The 16,196-nt window shown below is 40.9% G+C and overlaps 1 protein-coding gene across 2 annotated transcripts in view; it reads left to right on the top strand.

The window, feature by feature from the left end:
- The window catches only part of Fgf12 (fibroblast growth factor 12), a 530,585-nt gene that overhangs the window by 168,863 nt on the left and 345,526 nt on the right, over positions 1-16,196 (top strand). Inside the window, exon 1 of one of the 2 annotated variants that reach the window (XM_041677850.1) lies at positions 8,391-8,832. The exons of the other annotated variant lie outside the window; for it this stretch is intronic. Within the exon in view, the coding sequence (XP_041533784.1) occupies positions 8,742-8,832 (91 nt within the window). The 5' untranslated portion in view covers positions 8,391-8,741. Of the gene's footprint in view, positions 1-8,390; positions 8,833-16,196 lie in introns of those variants that run through there. 2 annotated transcript variants of the gene reach the window in all.

The raw sequence follows: 16,196 nt of genomic DNA, 5'->3' as shown, positions 1-16,196 counted from the left end.
CCTCAAAATGTAAACAATGTATACGTATCTTGATCAGAGGTAGAAATGTATTTTGCAATATGATAAATATATCCTAAAACTGTATCAATACATAGAGTATTAAGCAGAGATAGAAACATGCATGCATACAATATGAGAAAATAGCTTTGCCTAGGTATACAAATATTGTAGACAAAAATAGGAACATATTCAATATATAAGATTCTATACCAATGTAAAGTGCCTATAAATAATAGCTCACCAGTATTCACTCAATTACTCACTATTATCATTAGTGTAAGTGCACACTAATCTATTATCCCATCCAATTTCTGTTTTATTATTTTTTTTCAAAGAGATCTCTGAGCTAACATAATTTCCCCCCAACACTCAACCCTATAACAATTATAATCAACCCCTAAATGATGTCCCTAACCTTGAGTACAAACTTTGTTGGAAAAGGGGATGTTGTCTTCTAGAATTACTTCCAGCTGTCATGGGGGCTTTTTCTATGGGATCCTGTGAAAGTAAAATGATGGTTAAGTTTCAAAATTACTGTATGGTATAATTGCAAATAGTCTCTGAGTATTCGGTAGGATTTTTCTGAGGTTCCTATTTGGAGTTCTGGCCAAAACGTTGTAAAAAAGTGCACCATTTCAGCTAACCAAGTTGGAACCATCTTGAGCAGCTGGTACCCCAAACAGGTCTTATAGTAGTGCTATCAGCATCATGACATCATATCAACCAGGTGGAGTTGTTGTTATGGGGCCCCATCTTCTTCCTGGAAACTTCAAAGATTACTGCAGGAAAATTTATTGTTCATTGTGGAAAACTTAAAAATTATTTATACAGATGTATATTCAATGAAAGGTATGATAGAGACAAAAATAGGTATGAAGAAAAGTAAAATTTTCTATTTTTTTTATCTTTCTGTCCTATACCATGTGTATGTATGTGTAGAGATCATAGGTCATCATTGATTATCTTCCTCAATAACTCTCTGCGTATAGATAGATAGATAGATAGATAGATAGATTGATAGATAGATATCGATATAGATATATAGTCAGGGATTGTGAGTGAATCCAGAACTCTCTGTTTTGTTTTGTTTAGACTGCTGGGCAGTGTGCTATGAAGATCCTCCTATCTTCCAAAACTGGCATGTGCTATTATATCTGGATTTTTATATGGGTGATGGGACTATGAAATCAAGCCCGCCTACTTGCATGGCAACTAAGCCATACCTCCTCAGCTTCTCATTAATGACCTATTATCAGATAAAGCATTTTGGTTGCTTTTGTATCTAGTTGATTCTGATCAATTTGATTAGGGCCTTTTCTTCGTGGGAGGTGTATGCTTAACTCTACCTTGAAAGAAAACGAGCTGCATAACCCCCTGCAGCTTTTGATGAGACTTAAATTCCCTTTAGAAAATATTTTTTGACCAATCAGTATATTCTGAGAATCTCCACATGTATGGAAACATTCAATCTGTAATATTTTATGAAGAGAAAAATCTCAGACTTTCCATGAAAGAGATAAAAAATTTTATATGTGCATGGGGTTGTGCATGCATGTATGTATGTTCACATGAGGTAAGGAAATGTACCTAAAACTATACCCAATGTTACAAGTGATGTCAACTGTAATGAGTCTCAGATTTTCCCAGGTTCACCCTGAACCCTCTTTAGGGACTTCAGAACCAAGTATTTCTCTTTTTACTCATCAGTCATAGTCACAATTGTACATTAGTTAGAAGGATTATTTATATGAACTTCCAAATAGTACTTTGGCTCCTTGATTATGAGACAGCCCTACCAAAAAGATGTATCAGGGGTTATTGAGTGACAGCTATGTACTGAGAACTATGTGGAGCTGATATCTCAAAGAGGAGCATGCAACACCTGCAGGAGAAGGTTCTGTAGAAAGGAGGGGGTTCATGCTGGACTGGGTTTTGAATGCTGTGTATACACTCACTCTAAGAAGCAAGGCGGAGTATTTAGGAGAGTAGAATAACTTGTGCGAACATATATCAACATGATCATGAAACTGCATAAATCAGTATATAAGGGGAGTTAAGTTTCTGTATTGACAAAAGAAAACAAAGCAAAATCATCAAAGGTCAAAGAAATTGTCATAAAAGGAAAATGATTCCAGGAGGCAACTGTGTAAAAGAGTGATGGACGCAGGGTGGCTGGAAAGAAAACCAATATTGCAGAGAAGCAAAAGGCAAGCCGAGGTGAAAATTGTTCCTAAAGAGGAAGAGTTTAATGAAACTGGTTGGGACCAGTAACTTCCAGTATCTTGAGGATGAAATGTGTTACTTGAATCTGGAATAGCCTAGTTTACTGTGACTTTACATAAAAGAACTTAGGTGGGATTGTGTGGGCCAAAGACAGCATACAACAAGTTAAGGAAAGAACAGGAATTGCTAATGTAGAGACGGTACATGTAGATCCCTCACTAAGCTGTTTGCACGCTTTTGGGAGGAAAGAAAGAAAAGAAGGGGCCTGCACTGTGGAGAAAGGGCCTTGAGATTTCCCCCAGGCTCTTTCCTATAGCTGAGTGACACTCCTGGGTTTGAGGTTTGCCCAAGGTTCATGCATATGTGCATCAGTGCGCACACTGGCACAGAAAGCAATACTTTCAAAAGGGGTAGAATATTCATTCTCCAGATTACCATGTCTTCAACACATCTTTAGCCTGACTCAGGTCAGTGTCTACTGCCACAAAAGCCTGTGTATCTTCATTGGGTGTGAATGAAGAGATCTAGATAGTATTGTGTGCATAGAGTGTGCTCAGGAAAGGGGTAGATAGAAGTAGGGTGATACCAGTCAGGAAAAACAAAGGGGGTGGGGCAGTATTTAGAGGAGATGTGTTTTTATAAAGCTTTACATTTGCACCCAAACAACATTTTAAGTATTAAATAAATGATTTTAGTACAATAATTAAAACCATCAAGCATGGTGTATAAATCATAAATAAATCTAATGAAGTTGCAAGTGAACAATACCCTCACTGAGGAGGAACAAACACTTTGTTTAAAAACATGGGAAAATAACATTTTGGTAGAATTCTGTGACAAACACTCCTGTACAAAATGAGACCCCAATAGTGAGTTTGTTTCTCATCAGAGTACTGGCTACAGATTCTGTGGCTACTTCACATGTATACTAAGGTTAAATAAACAGAATGTAAACAAGAAAAGGCAGGGTTTGTGCTGTTAGGAAAAGAAGTTACAAACAAGGCAAGAGCCACTACTAAACTGCAACTGTGCTATTAGACAGAAAGTTGGGTGTTGGCCATCTTCATCTCAATCTTTGTATGATGTTCTTTGGGTATATCTATTCACGTCTCTCTTTGATAAAGAAAATATAGAAATTAATGATGTATTGTTATACAGCTTTCACATAAGTATCAATTTCTAATTCTCTACTGAATCTAGCAGCAGTTAATGCACCTATCCAAAAAAACATCTCAACATCCAGATCCATACTCTTATATATCATATCTGATACAAGAACTAGGATTCACTGGGGAATTAGTTGATTCTAGGGATAGGGCATGATAAACAGAAGATAGAAACAAAAGTAAATTTGGAGATTCCTATAACTGCAGAAATTTAAGGAAGTAGGAAGTGATTTACAAACAGAAACTGTACAAAGGCCACAGGATCCAATCAAACACCCCCAATGCAAAACTAACTCAGCCACAGGACAAAGATAGGGAACCACAACCTACAGAAAAACCCTTCTTGAGGCCACATCTATATAAACAACTGAAAAAAGAAGTGGGGGAAGGGGATAGACTTTTAAAATAATTGCCAGTTTATAGAAGAAATCAACGATATTTGAACTCACTGTTATACACACAGTACAGTAATGACTGTCACAAATAGGACCTGCCCATAAATGTTGAAAGTAGCAGATGAGAGATAAAGGAGCAACAGGACATTGGTATCGCAGAATTCCTCAAAATAAATTTCAAAATAGATCTTTATAATATAAAAATCTAGCACACACTACATTATTTCCTTGGGCAATGTTAATACCACTGATCAACAGCATGAATTCCCCTAATAGTGGTGTGATGTTGAGGTCATAGCAACCCTGTCGATCTGTGGCAGTCTTTCCAAACTGAATAACTGTAGGCTAACAATCAGAAACTGCCAGGGTGTTTCACAGTGCAGTCTGATGTTTATATAGTGTCGAGGTTTTGAAAGATAAGAAAGTGTTGAGGATCTGTCACAAGACTGAAGGATGCTGAAGCCATCTGGGAATTAGAACAGGTTCTGGCTGAATTCTGAAACAGAAAAAATGGACAGTAAGAGGAAACTCTGTGAAAGTTAATAAAGCTTTGTGGAGGTTCAGCCTGGACGCAGTTTGCCCATTCCAGGGTAGAAGTGTGAGGATTAGAATTATTAAGCAAAAGGAACAGAGAAATGAGAGAAATAAAAGACAGAAACACCAAGAGGGAAATTCAGTAAATACTGCAATAGCCCATGTTTATTTTCCATCTTATATACTAGACTCCAAAAAGGGGAGGGGTAGGCAACAGACTTCATTAACACGATTAACATGATATAAAGAATAGATCAAGTATTCTGCAGGCAGCCAGTGCCTGGAACCTCTTGCCAATCTCCTTGAAAGAGCAGAAAAAGACTTGAATTCCCTGACCTTTGATCAAGGTGGAACAGATCCACCTCTATACTCAAAATATAATAAATACCATAACCTAGGTCAGGATCTCTTATTTGAAGCCACACCTGTTATCAACAACTTTGATAGAGCAAGAATAAGCTCAAACTCTCTGACCTCCAGTTAGGGTGGAACAGACTCACCTCTGTGGGCCCCGGTAAAGCCTGTATTTTATAGGATCATCAGGGGCCAATGTAAAAATTCTGAGTTTGATGTTTGCAAATTGGTTTTAAAAAACAGCGAATATTAGCAGAAGTTAGATAAATTGCACCCAAACCCTGCATAATTTTTCCACAAGTTGAAAATCATGCCAAACCTCAAAAACTTGATGAGGAAAAACAAGCAAAGCTGGATAGCTTCTGAGGACTGTTTTTGTCAGTCTGGATAAACTGCCATGGTTGCCTGTCATCCCCTGGTTGGAAGTGACTTTAAGACATGAGGCATAGGCATGGTTTGCAGCCCTAGAGATGATGTAACAAATACACTGTTGCATGCTACGCTGGTTTCAATTCTTTAGCTCATATGCTTGCTTGGTTTGTTGGGAGGGAGAAATTTGCTCTCTACTTTATAGTCATTTAGATACTCAGTAAAAATACGGGGGCCTGACAATGTCTTAATGGGTTATTTACTGGTCTAATGTAGGGTTCCAAAAAGATAAATTCAGTAGCTGCACAGCTCATGCTAAGCATGGGCAGATTCCTGAGTCTAATATGAACTAAAATACCTTACATTAGCCATTATTTGAAAATGGCACTGCTCCCATACACAATTATTAATTCATATAAACTGTAAATAAACAACAGTTTTAAAAGTAAAGATTAGGCATTCAAAATTTAGACAAGTTCACTTATGTACCAATCAATTTTTATTAAATATACTAGGCTAGTCTGTGTACACTTCCAATACTATCATTAGGGATTCTGAGGCAGGAGGATCATGAGTTTTACAGCAAGTTCTTGTCTCCTAAAAAAGGTGCTAAATTATTTCATTGTGAAACTACATTGCTAAGTTATATGTTAGAATTAGTCCAAGGTATCATTTTGGTTAGAAAATAGAAAACACAGAAAACTGTAAAAGCCCCAGAGACAAAAAATATATCTTAATGTTTATCCATCAAGTCAACCATGTGTATTGCATTTAAAATAAAATATCATTGCTACAAAAATTCTTAATTTGACTTAGAAATGCAAGAAAGAAAACTTGAAAATTTTTGTCCAAAATAGTCTGGTATACCACTTTCCTGGCTTCTGCAGTTTTTATTTGTTCTTTTTTTCTACATAATAGCACTAATAAAGGGAATTCTTCTCAAGTCCTGCCTACCATCCTTTACAGAAGCTGAACTATGGGTACTGATGCCAATCTCATGCGAAAGTACTCCAAGAAAACCCTGATAGAGATGAAAAAAAAACATTTTTAAAACAACCCAAATAATAAAATTCTAGTGAGTGACTACGCTTGTGGCCCACTTTAATGAAACATGTATGATCTAAAGTAAAAGAAAAGTCACATTAAAATATGCTGTGCTATCTGGTTTAATCAGACTTCTGGAGGTTTGAGAATGAGTGAGTGTGTGAATGAAATCCCTCAGTTCCCTTTTTCTTCGCAATGAGTATTCGTGGTCCTAAAATCATGGTATTGTGAACATGAGAGCAGGCCATCCGAATACTAAAAGTGATGGAGATGACTTTAGTGCCCTGCTTTCTACGGGGGTGTGGGGAGGCGGGTGTAGCGACAGGCTTAATGAGGAATCAGAAGATTCACACTTAAGTGCTTCCTGCTATCAATAATAGAGCCACTACATTAGCCCTAGAATCCAGAAAAGCTGACAGTGGCACCTCAACTTGCAAAAAACTAATTAGAATCTTCAAACACGTTCATGCAGCTCGGTCCATTGAATTCTTGTGACAACCTTGCCAGGTAGGCAAAGAGGCTCAGCATAAGTCTGGACACAAGCTCAGGTGTGTTTCGAATTCACCTATGGACTATTTTACTCTGCTCAAGTTCCATTGAGAACCAAGGTATGATTCTGTTGATTCATTTGCTCCTTATTGAGCAAGACCATGACTCTCAAACTGAAGCAGGAGCTCTGGGCTTTGGGTACCAGAGCAGGAGGGCGCTACCGGAAAACGTGCTGTCTTTTGCTATGGCACCAAGAGCTATTTTTAGATGTTTTCCTCTGGTTAATTGTCTCACCCTCCTTGGGGAATCTCGATGGGTAAAATCCCAGATGAGACAATTTTCTTACTAATTCCCGCAGAGACGGGAAAGAGGAAGGCCATGCTCTTTGTTGTCTTGGGGCCTCAGAACCATCTTGGTAATGGCAGAGAAGGGAGTTTAGCAAGATCTTCAAGGACCTTGAAGCCCATAGAGCTCTGCCCAAGTTAAATGACCAGGACTTGGTGGGAGACTGGGGAGGGAGCCATGGAACCATGCTAAATGGCCTAGTCTGTAGCTGGTTTCTGAAAGGAGCTGAGAGCATGGAACCAGCAGGGACAGAGGGCTCAAAAGGTCCTTCCACTTGCTCTGACCTTTCTTCTACTGCCTTTGAAAGGAAAAGGGACATTCTGGGGAACTTGATTTCAACTTTTGGGGAGCACATGAAGATCAGTGGCAGTTCCTTAGCCGGGAGGAGGTAAAGAGAGAGGAAGTGATGACAGTCATTTAGTCTTCCTTCCTTCCTGGAAAAACAAGTCAAGTAGTGTTAGATGCCCTGGAGACAGTGGACAGAAAGAGTTCAAGATGTTTCTGACTCAGGGTCAGGGACAAACTTCTAACAGGTTTAGCACAATGATTTGCCTGGAGGAGCCACTGAATTTCTTGTCACCTGGATTGTGCAGATAATAGTATGCAAATTGGCCTTCACTGGGAAGGAGGCAGCTAACATGGTAATACTTAAACCAGTGCATTCTTAAGCCACGACAAGGGGTACACAAGCTACCTGGTCACTAATGATGAACTATGATAACCCAGAAGCACCAAAAAATTAGTGTTGAAGATCACACAACAAAGAGAAACTTGAATTCAGGCTTAGTCACGTGCATCGGTGTTCTCTAAGACGGCTGTCCTTGAAGGAACACATAGAAGTCCCATGAACTTCACTATTTGAGTGTTTTTCACCCCATTTCCAAAAGTACATTGATAAACTCTGGAAAGTGAGGGGCCAGACGCAAAGCAGCTGTTGTAGAGAACCGTGAGCCCTTTAACACCAAGCAGATCCTTCTAGGATAACTGAGCACTCTGGCAGGAACAGAGGTACCAGAATACTCGCTGGTTCTGCCTGATTCTACTTCACGTGCCTCTCCTTTTCCAACTCTGGTGTTCCGGTCAGGCTCGTCTTCCCATTTGCGCCCATGCTAAACATGTCCAGGAGCCTGGAAGAGACTAGCAGAAGCTGCCAACTCCCTCCCCCCATTTCACACCCTTTTCCCAGTCCAGATTTATGGAGAGGTGCCCAAGGTGGCAAAAGACTTACCCAAGGTCACAGCCCTAGCCAGGAAATCCAAGAGTCCGGGTCCCCACAGCAGCACCCAGCGACCGCCTGGGCTCACTTTCTCACCGCCCGCGCCCGAAGCTCTCTCCATGCCACACCCCGCTTCCCTGTCCCCCGCCCCCCAGTCCCCCGAGTCGCTTCTGACGCTCGGCGGCCTCCCGGGTGCAGTCCTTCCTGCGGGCGCTCCCTTCCGCCGGATTCCCACGCCGCGCGCCACGCCCCCAGCCACCCGCAGCGGGGGACCCCGAGGCAGCGGAGCCCCAGGTCGCGGGACCCGAAGGAGGCGCGACCCGCGGCGACGGTGACGTCCTCCGCGCCGTGGCGCCCGCGCTCCCGCCTGCAGTGGGGCCGCCCTCCCGAAAGTCCCAAAGTGTCGCGCGGAGCCCGCCGAGGCGTGGCCGAGTCCGGGGCCCCCCGGGAGGGCCGCCCCCGGCGGAGCCCCAGCCCGGCGAACGAGTGGCGAGGCTCCGGGACGTATCATGGGCTCGGGACCCTGGCGCTCCGCACAGGCCACCGCCGGGTCGCAGGAGTAGCGGAGGTGGGCGGGGAGCCGGCCGACCCCGCGCGCGTCTCTCCATGAAGATTCTTGCGCTTTCTCTGAAGAAAGGAGTGCATATGCTGCAGTGCCTCTGTGGAAGGAGCCTGAGGTCCAGCGACAGCCCTAGCGGTGAGCCGTCGTCCCCTCCCCGGCTGCCCTCCGCGGGAGCCCTGCGCCCAGAGGGCCCGCGGCTTCCGAGCGCGCGCGTGTGTGCGCGTGTGCGCGTGTGTGTGAGTGTGTGTAGCCCTCAAGTCACCCGCGCCGTCGCCCCGCACCCGAGACAGAGCCTGCGGGTCCGGGACGCGGGGAGCGGGAGGGACTGACCGGCTCCCACACTTCCTCGCGCCTCACTGCTCCTTGTGACTTGCGAGGGCGGCCTGGGACTTACGGTTGTTCAGGGTCTCTTCGGAGAAGTTGCTGGTGCATTCGGCCGCAGAGGGGACTTTAAACAGGTGGCTGGCAGACAGGTATCTTATTTTTCTTGCTTTGTCTGAAAGTGGACTTTTGGCGGTGGTTAGGTGGATTACCTTTTCCGCGGAGATGGAGCGACTTCTGTCCTTGGTGCCAAAGCAGGAGGATTTCGGGTAGCCTAGGGCTTAGCCAATCTACTCCCTTAAAGAAAGGAAATATATATATTATATATACTATATATATATATAGTATATATATATATATATATATATATATAACCCAAATACCCGGATCATTTGTGTAAACTGTGATATTGAGAAAAAAAATGTTGAAATACTTAATGACTTAAAAAAAAACAGTACCAAACTAGGAGCAAACAAGCCATTCTGTTCTGCAGAAGTCTTGCAAGATGGGGTGGTGCTTCCTGTCGGTCTGGTCCTTTGTCTGATTCCTTTAAAAGATGAAAGTTATTCCTAAACCAATCATCAATTAATCTTGCAAGCTCTAATTCAGTTTCTGTGCTCTTCAGTTGCTTTCTCAAGTGTAGAGGTGGGGTGTGAGGAGACAGAAAAGGCACCATATCATGTTTAAACGAGTGTCTCTGTAAAGAATATATTTTTGATCCACAAGCCCCAAATAACTAACAAATTCAGCAGCATTATAATAGCTTTTGTGTTTGAAACTTTGCGTGCTATTTTAGGGGATCTGATTCACTTGGTAATGACACCTATTTTCACTCTGTTCTAGAGTTATGAAAATTATATTTGGGAAGATATATATATATCTTTGGATATATATATATATATATATATATATATATACCTTCATTCATACTTTCTGAAACTTGTACTTTCTAATTACTCACCAGTCAAAAAATAAAACTAGAAGATAGCTTTAAAGAAACAAGAAAATTTAACCAAGCGAAATTTGTGAGCATGCTTGTGAAATGAAATTGGCAATGTGATCACATATTTTACTTCTATGTAACTCAGGAGGTTGGCGAGTCTTTCTTTTTGTTTTGCTACCGTATTTGTGAGTGCTGAAAAATGCATCCACATTTCTCAACTAAAAAGCTTTCCTGTAAAGACTTGCATCTTAATGGTACTTGACCCAGGAAGCCTCTGGAGATGCATGCAGATACTGTCTCAGTTCCCCTGGTTCGCATTACATAGAATGTGAATAGACTCTAATGAAGGCTTTCGCTTCCCAGGTGTGTGATTCAAGGTATGCGTGGTGTATGACTGAACAAGGCACTTCCTCAGATAAAATGAGATAAAATCTTCAGATAACAGGCAGAGATCCTTTCCCAAATAGTAACAGCTGCAAAAGGAAAGGGTGATCCGTGTGACTAGGTAGCATGGGCTGCTGCAAGTGTGGGGCTTACAAGTCAAGAGATCCAGTTGTGAGGCAGTTTCCCTAAGTCCCTTTACTTTAAAAAGTCTTGACTTTTGTCTGAAAAATTAACATGTGAAAATGCTGTTAGCACTTTCCTGGTCCCTCTGCTTGTGGCTTCACCTGCTTTTAGCATGTGGTTCTGTAAGAACTGTGGTGTCTTATTTGTACATGTAATTTTACTTAGTGGGGCAAATACTTGGTTGGGGAAACTGCCACTCTAGAACATTCTTTTTTTTTTTTTTTTTTTTTTTTGTAAAAGGGTACAGGACCAAACAGGGAAGATGAAGATGAGACCTTTACCCAAGTCTTTCCCAAACAGAATAATTAATATACAGCTAATAGTGATAAGAGTGTTTCTAGAGCTGCAGAGTCTTTCTTCAAATTATGACTCTTTCTAGTTTGTGCTTGTATGCAGCTAACATAACCTGGCTGTCAGTTTGTGTACAGATCTAAATTACCATGATCATATTGCACACATCATAGCTGGAATAAAATGATTTGATAGCAGCTAAAGATTTCATTGAACTCTTGTATATCAGGTGACATTCTAAGGGCTTTTCACCTTTCATGTGTAATATGCTTAGCATAATATGTTTAGATATTGTCAGTGTGTTCTATTTTAAATTGGTATCTTTACCATGGCTTCTGCCATTAGCAAAACCTCACAGCAATTTTGCAGGTAACACTGATATGCCCAACTTTCTCATGCAAATTGGGGTAAAGAAACCAGAAACTTTTCATGAAGTGAATTTATAGAAACCAGGCTATGAAACACTGTAAATTTCTAAATCTTGCCTGAAAGGAATTTGGCAATGTTTTGAACAATGTCGGCACGCATCGACAGTTCTGTTCTAGATATTTCTCTTTGCGGTGGAACTGAGCTCATACCCGAGGGGCATGGAATGTGATTTACTGCAATGGTTTAAGAGATTCTCTTTAATCCCAGCACTTAAGAGGCAGAGCCTGATGGATCTCCCCGAGTTTGAGGCCAGCGTGGTCTGCAGAGTGAGTTCCAGGGCAGGAAGAGCTGAATGAGTTCCAGGACAGCCAGAGCTACACAGAAAAACCCTGTCTTAAAAAAAAAAACAAAAAACAAACAAACAAACAAAAAACAAGAGAGAGAGATTATATTAACATGTTCAAGCTGTTTAAAACTGTAAATATTTTATTTTTGTTTATATGGGCCTAAAATTTAAATTAACCATTGGTTTTGAGCTTTTTTTAAAAAAAGATTTATTTACTTATTATGTATACAGTGTTCTGTTCTGTCTGCATGTATGTCTGCAGGCCAGAAGAGGACACCAGATCTCATTACAGATGGTTGTGAGCCACCATGTGGTTGCTGGGAATTGAACTCAGGACCTTTGGAAGAGCAGGCAGTACTCTTAACCACTGAGCCATCTCTCCAGCCCTGGTTTTGAGCTTTTTAGGGACATTTATTACTCTTGCCTTTCATCTGTCTTATTAAACATTGATATCATGCTAATTTAGTAAGTCTACCACTGTACTTCAGAAGGATGGAAATGCTAGCAATACATGGAAGGCAATCTTAATACATGCTAAAGTCAGCTGCTCAAGGCTGAATTCTCAGCCTCTTTTGTTACTTGGGTTTTGTTCTTTTACTTATTTGCCAAAATTAAGCAAAATTTAAGCATATGGAGCCAGTCTATTAAAGGGTAGATTGGAAACTTGAAAGTCTAAACATCTCTGTTCAGAGAATATATATGACATTCCTATCAGACTGATGAATTAAAAAAGCCTTTAGATCAAAGAGAGCGAAACAAAGAGGTGGGGCTTTTGCAAGGAAAAGAGTGGTGATGAAAACAATGGCTTCCATGCCTACTTCCATCCCTCTGCTGATGGGTAGGGAAAAGTTGTGCTGTCTCATCAATGAGCTTGGGGCTACAGGCTTCTCACTGCACCAGGGTCCATTCTGATTTTGTAAAGGAGCAAATGCTGTCCTAACACCTAGGCCCCTGAGAGGGAAGCCCCTGTTAGGAGTTGGTCTCCATGGGAGGAGTAAGGTAAGTGTAAGGGAAGGGTAGGTGTGTATGCACGTTTGCTTGATTTAGCAGCCACTAAAGTATTCTAGAAAGGCCACATGGAAGTGATGGTTGTGATTATTCTGCAACCTGCAGTAAGGGAGGGGCCTCCCAGCCTGGCAGATGTCTAGAGATGGAGCCCAACAAGGACATCTAGTTTCCTTGACATAGAATTCAAATACCCTGGGCAAACATAACTCATCGATTGAGCCTGATAAGAGTACACACACAAGTTGTCTCCAACACTGTACATCAGGTTTGGGTATCTAAGCTCTGATTTTCCTCCATGGCAGTGAAATGATATTTGTTTACCATACAGTTATTGTTCATAAGCTCATTTCCTATCAAGATACCTCCACTCAAAACATCGAATAATTGTTGTGTGTATGTGTGTGTGTTGTAATATGTGTTTATGTATCTGTGGGCTTGCATTTGTGTTTGTGCGAATACAGGCATTCCTATGTCATGGCCTACATGTCAAGGTCAGAAGATAACCTCGCATCCAGTGAATCTTGCTTTCCTTGCCCCTTGTTTAAGATGGAGTATCTTTGTTGTTTTTCTATTGTACGTAGCGGGCTAACTAGCCTATGAACGTCTATGGATTCTCTGGCTCCAGCTTTCTGTCTCTCCATGGGGGCGCTAAGATCACAGATACACTGCATACAGTTTTTATATGGGTTCTGGAGATCCTAACTCAGACTCTCATGTTTGTGTAGCAAGCACTTTTACCCGCTGAGCCTTATTTCCAGGGTCAACATTAGAGATCTGTTGAACAAGTTACTCTCTAAGCCCTTTGTTTTTTCATCAAAGGTAAAAGGGACAGATGCCGACTATGACGAAAAATGGAAATTACAATTATTTTGTGCTTGAGGATATTTTGAATTCTTTAGAAATCTTTAGAAAATTATTGGGAAGTCCAATGGACTGACAGTATAGCCCAGTGGTAGAGGGCTTGCCTGGTTGTCTGAGGATCAGGATTTGATATTGTATGTCCAGCAAAACACACACACACACACACACACACACACACGTATAAGCATGTGAAAAAACATCTACCACATTTTTTAAAGAAATGAATGAAAAAGATCTACCTTTTGAGGATAGTTCTTTATAGTTTTTTATGGATTTTACTTTTTAATTTTTAAATTTCACATTAGATTTTCAAAGTCAGTGTCAGAAAACTCAAGAAGATGTTGTTTATTGTTGCCCCACCTTTTTTTTTAAAGAAAGTCTATGTATTAATGTAGTGTCATTAGGAGCCTTATGTCACTTTCTAGAGTAGTTGTATATTCATAACCAAACTGAAAGGAAGGTAAAGAGGTGTCTTGTAAACTCCAGTGTCTCCTATCAGCGCGACTCCACTGTGGCAATGCATGAAATCGCACTGACATTGTGTGTTTTCTGTTGGTTTTATACATTTCATAGGTTTGGATAATGGCATATCTCTACCATAATAGTATAACTCAGAGTGCTCACTGCCCCCCAAAATCTGTTCCCTAACTACTCACCTCCCCTAAATGATAAAAATCACTGCTTTAAAAAAAACTCTGTTTATGCTTTTACATTTCTTGGACTATCATATTGTTGTAGTAATATAGTATGCAGCCTTTTGAAAGTGACTTTTTCACTTAATAAATATTTAAATTTCTTCCATTTTTATTTCATGCCATGCCAGCTCATTTCTTCCTAGCTCTAAAGCATATTCCATTGTTGACATGTATGGCAGTTTATTTATTCATTCACATGTCAGAGGACATTTTGGTAACTTAAATGTTTGAGAAATAATGAATGAAGTTGCTATAAGCATCAATGGACTGCTTTTGTGTGAACATAAAATTTCAACCTATTTGGGCAAATACCAATTGTTGGATTATGTAATAAAGCAAATTTGATTTTGTAAGGAAATGTCAACAGTAGCTCTGACATTTTTCACTCTCACCATCAGTGAATGAGTCTTTTTTGCTCTGTATCTTTGACTGAATTTTTTGTTGTGTATTTGTAGGATTTCTGGCAGTTTTATAGGTATGTAGTCCCTATCCCTTTGCTTTAATTTGAAATTCTCTAATAGTATATCATATTGGATATCTTTTTGTATGCTTGTGTGTCATTTATGTATTTTCTTTGTTGAGATGTCCTTGTGATGTCTGATTTCTTAAAAAACAAAGAAACCAGGTTGCTCATTGTCTTGCTGTGGAGCTGCCATTAGCATCTTTCCGTCTGCACTTTGGGTTCTCCTCCTAGGAACACTGTCAGATGTTTTAGTAACTCCTCTGCTGTTGTGAGGAAAAGCATCACTGCAAGCGATTTGGAGAAGAGTTGATTTTGATTTGTGATTCTAAATGGCTAAGAGTCCATCGTGGCAAGGAGATATGAGCAACAGGCATGGTGGCAGGAGTAGGGGTTGAGAGCTCACAGCTTCAAATGCAAGCAGGAGGCTCCAAACTCCCAAAGACCTTCCCCAGGGACATACTTCCTCCTGCAAGGCCGCACCTCCTAAACTTCCTTACACAGCAGCACCCACTGGGAACCAAGTATTCCAACACTAGAGCCTGTGGGAACATTCCATATTTAAATCACTTCAGATAGCTTTATGCTATTCCCATGAAGTTAAGTGTGCCCATTTGATTAGTATTGGCTAATGAAATGCGGGCAGGTGATACAGGCGTGTGGAAACTCTAATAGCCTAGAGCACAACATACTTCAAGCTTTTTTTATTTATTTATTTTTCTGGTGCTGGTGGTTGGTGGTGTTCAGGGTATTGGTTAATCCATTAATCTGTGTCCTTGAGTTTCTGTTGTTCACAGAGTTCACCACACGATCTCTGGTGGCCGTTTAATAGAAATGAGACAGACGTTAAAGCCACATTAGTAAGCAATTTCCTTTAAAAGGTAGTTTCTTATCTGCCCTATTCTGATTGATAGGACAAGCGGTGCTTCTTCAAAAACAGTCAGGGTTAGGGTCCTTCCTAGCCAAAGCTCTCCAATTTCTTCCCGATATCTTCTGTAGTACTTAAAGAACATATGTGTTGACTTCCACACTCCAGTTTCTTTCTGATATTTTCTGTAGTATTTAGTGAACATACTTGTGGACATCCATTTGTGGTGTTTTAGTGATCAGAGTATTATGCCACACTCCTAAGCTTTGTTTTATTACAGAATGCTAGCAGTTGCTCTTAGCATGGCTGAAACACTCTTCCTTTACCGCTGTACCAATTCTCCACTGATGTTCCCCACACTTTGTGATTATCTTTTTACACGTGTGATTTCATTGTAAGTCTAGTCTCAAAGGAATTGAGTTGCTATTTTTTTGCTTACCTAGAAATGTGAAGATCAGATGCCCACAATCATATCTGGAAAGGTAAGAACTCACTGTGTTGCTTAAAGCCACGACACAATTATAGTACTTTTGCAGGCACAAGAAATAGCAAATAAACACTGTGTTTCTTCCCTAGTTTTGTACACTCAGACAACGTGCGTTGGGAAGAAACCCGGTGGTGCTTTTCATGGGGAAGGAATCGGGCTCAGTATTGTTCTCATTTGGGTCATGATCTTCACTCTGTCTTTCTGGCTCTGTGTTAAGTACAGCAGACGAGAGGGAGCAAGCCAGACCTTTTCTGAAGCCTAGAATACTTGTATCATCCAATTA

The sequence above is a fragment of the Microtus oregoni genome, unplaced genomic scaffold, assembly GCF_018167655.1.
Source record: "Microtus oregoni isolate MIOR12 unplaced genomic scaffold, Mior012 000029F_ref0000214, whole genome shotgun sequence".
Taxonomy (NCBI): domain Eukaryota; kingdom Metazoa; phylum Chordata; class Mammalia; order Rodentia; family Cricetidae; genus Microtus; species Microtus oregoni.
This window is presented reverse-complemented; position numbering and strand designations above follow the sequence as displayed.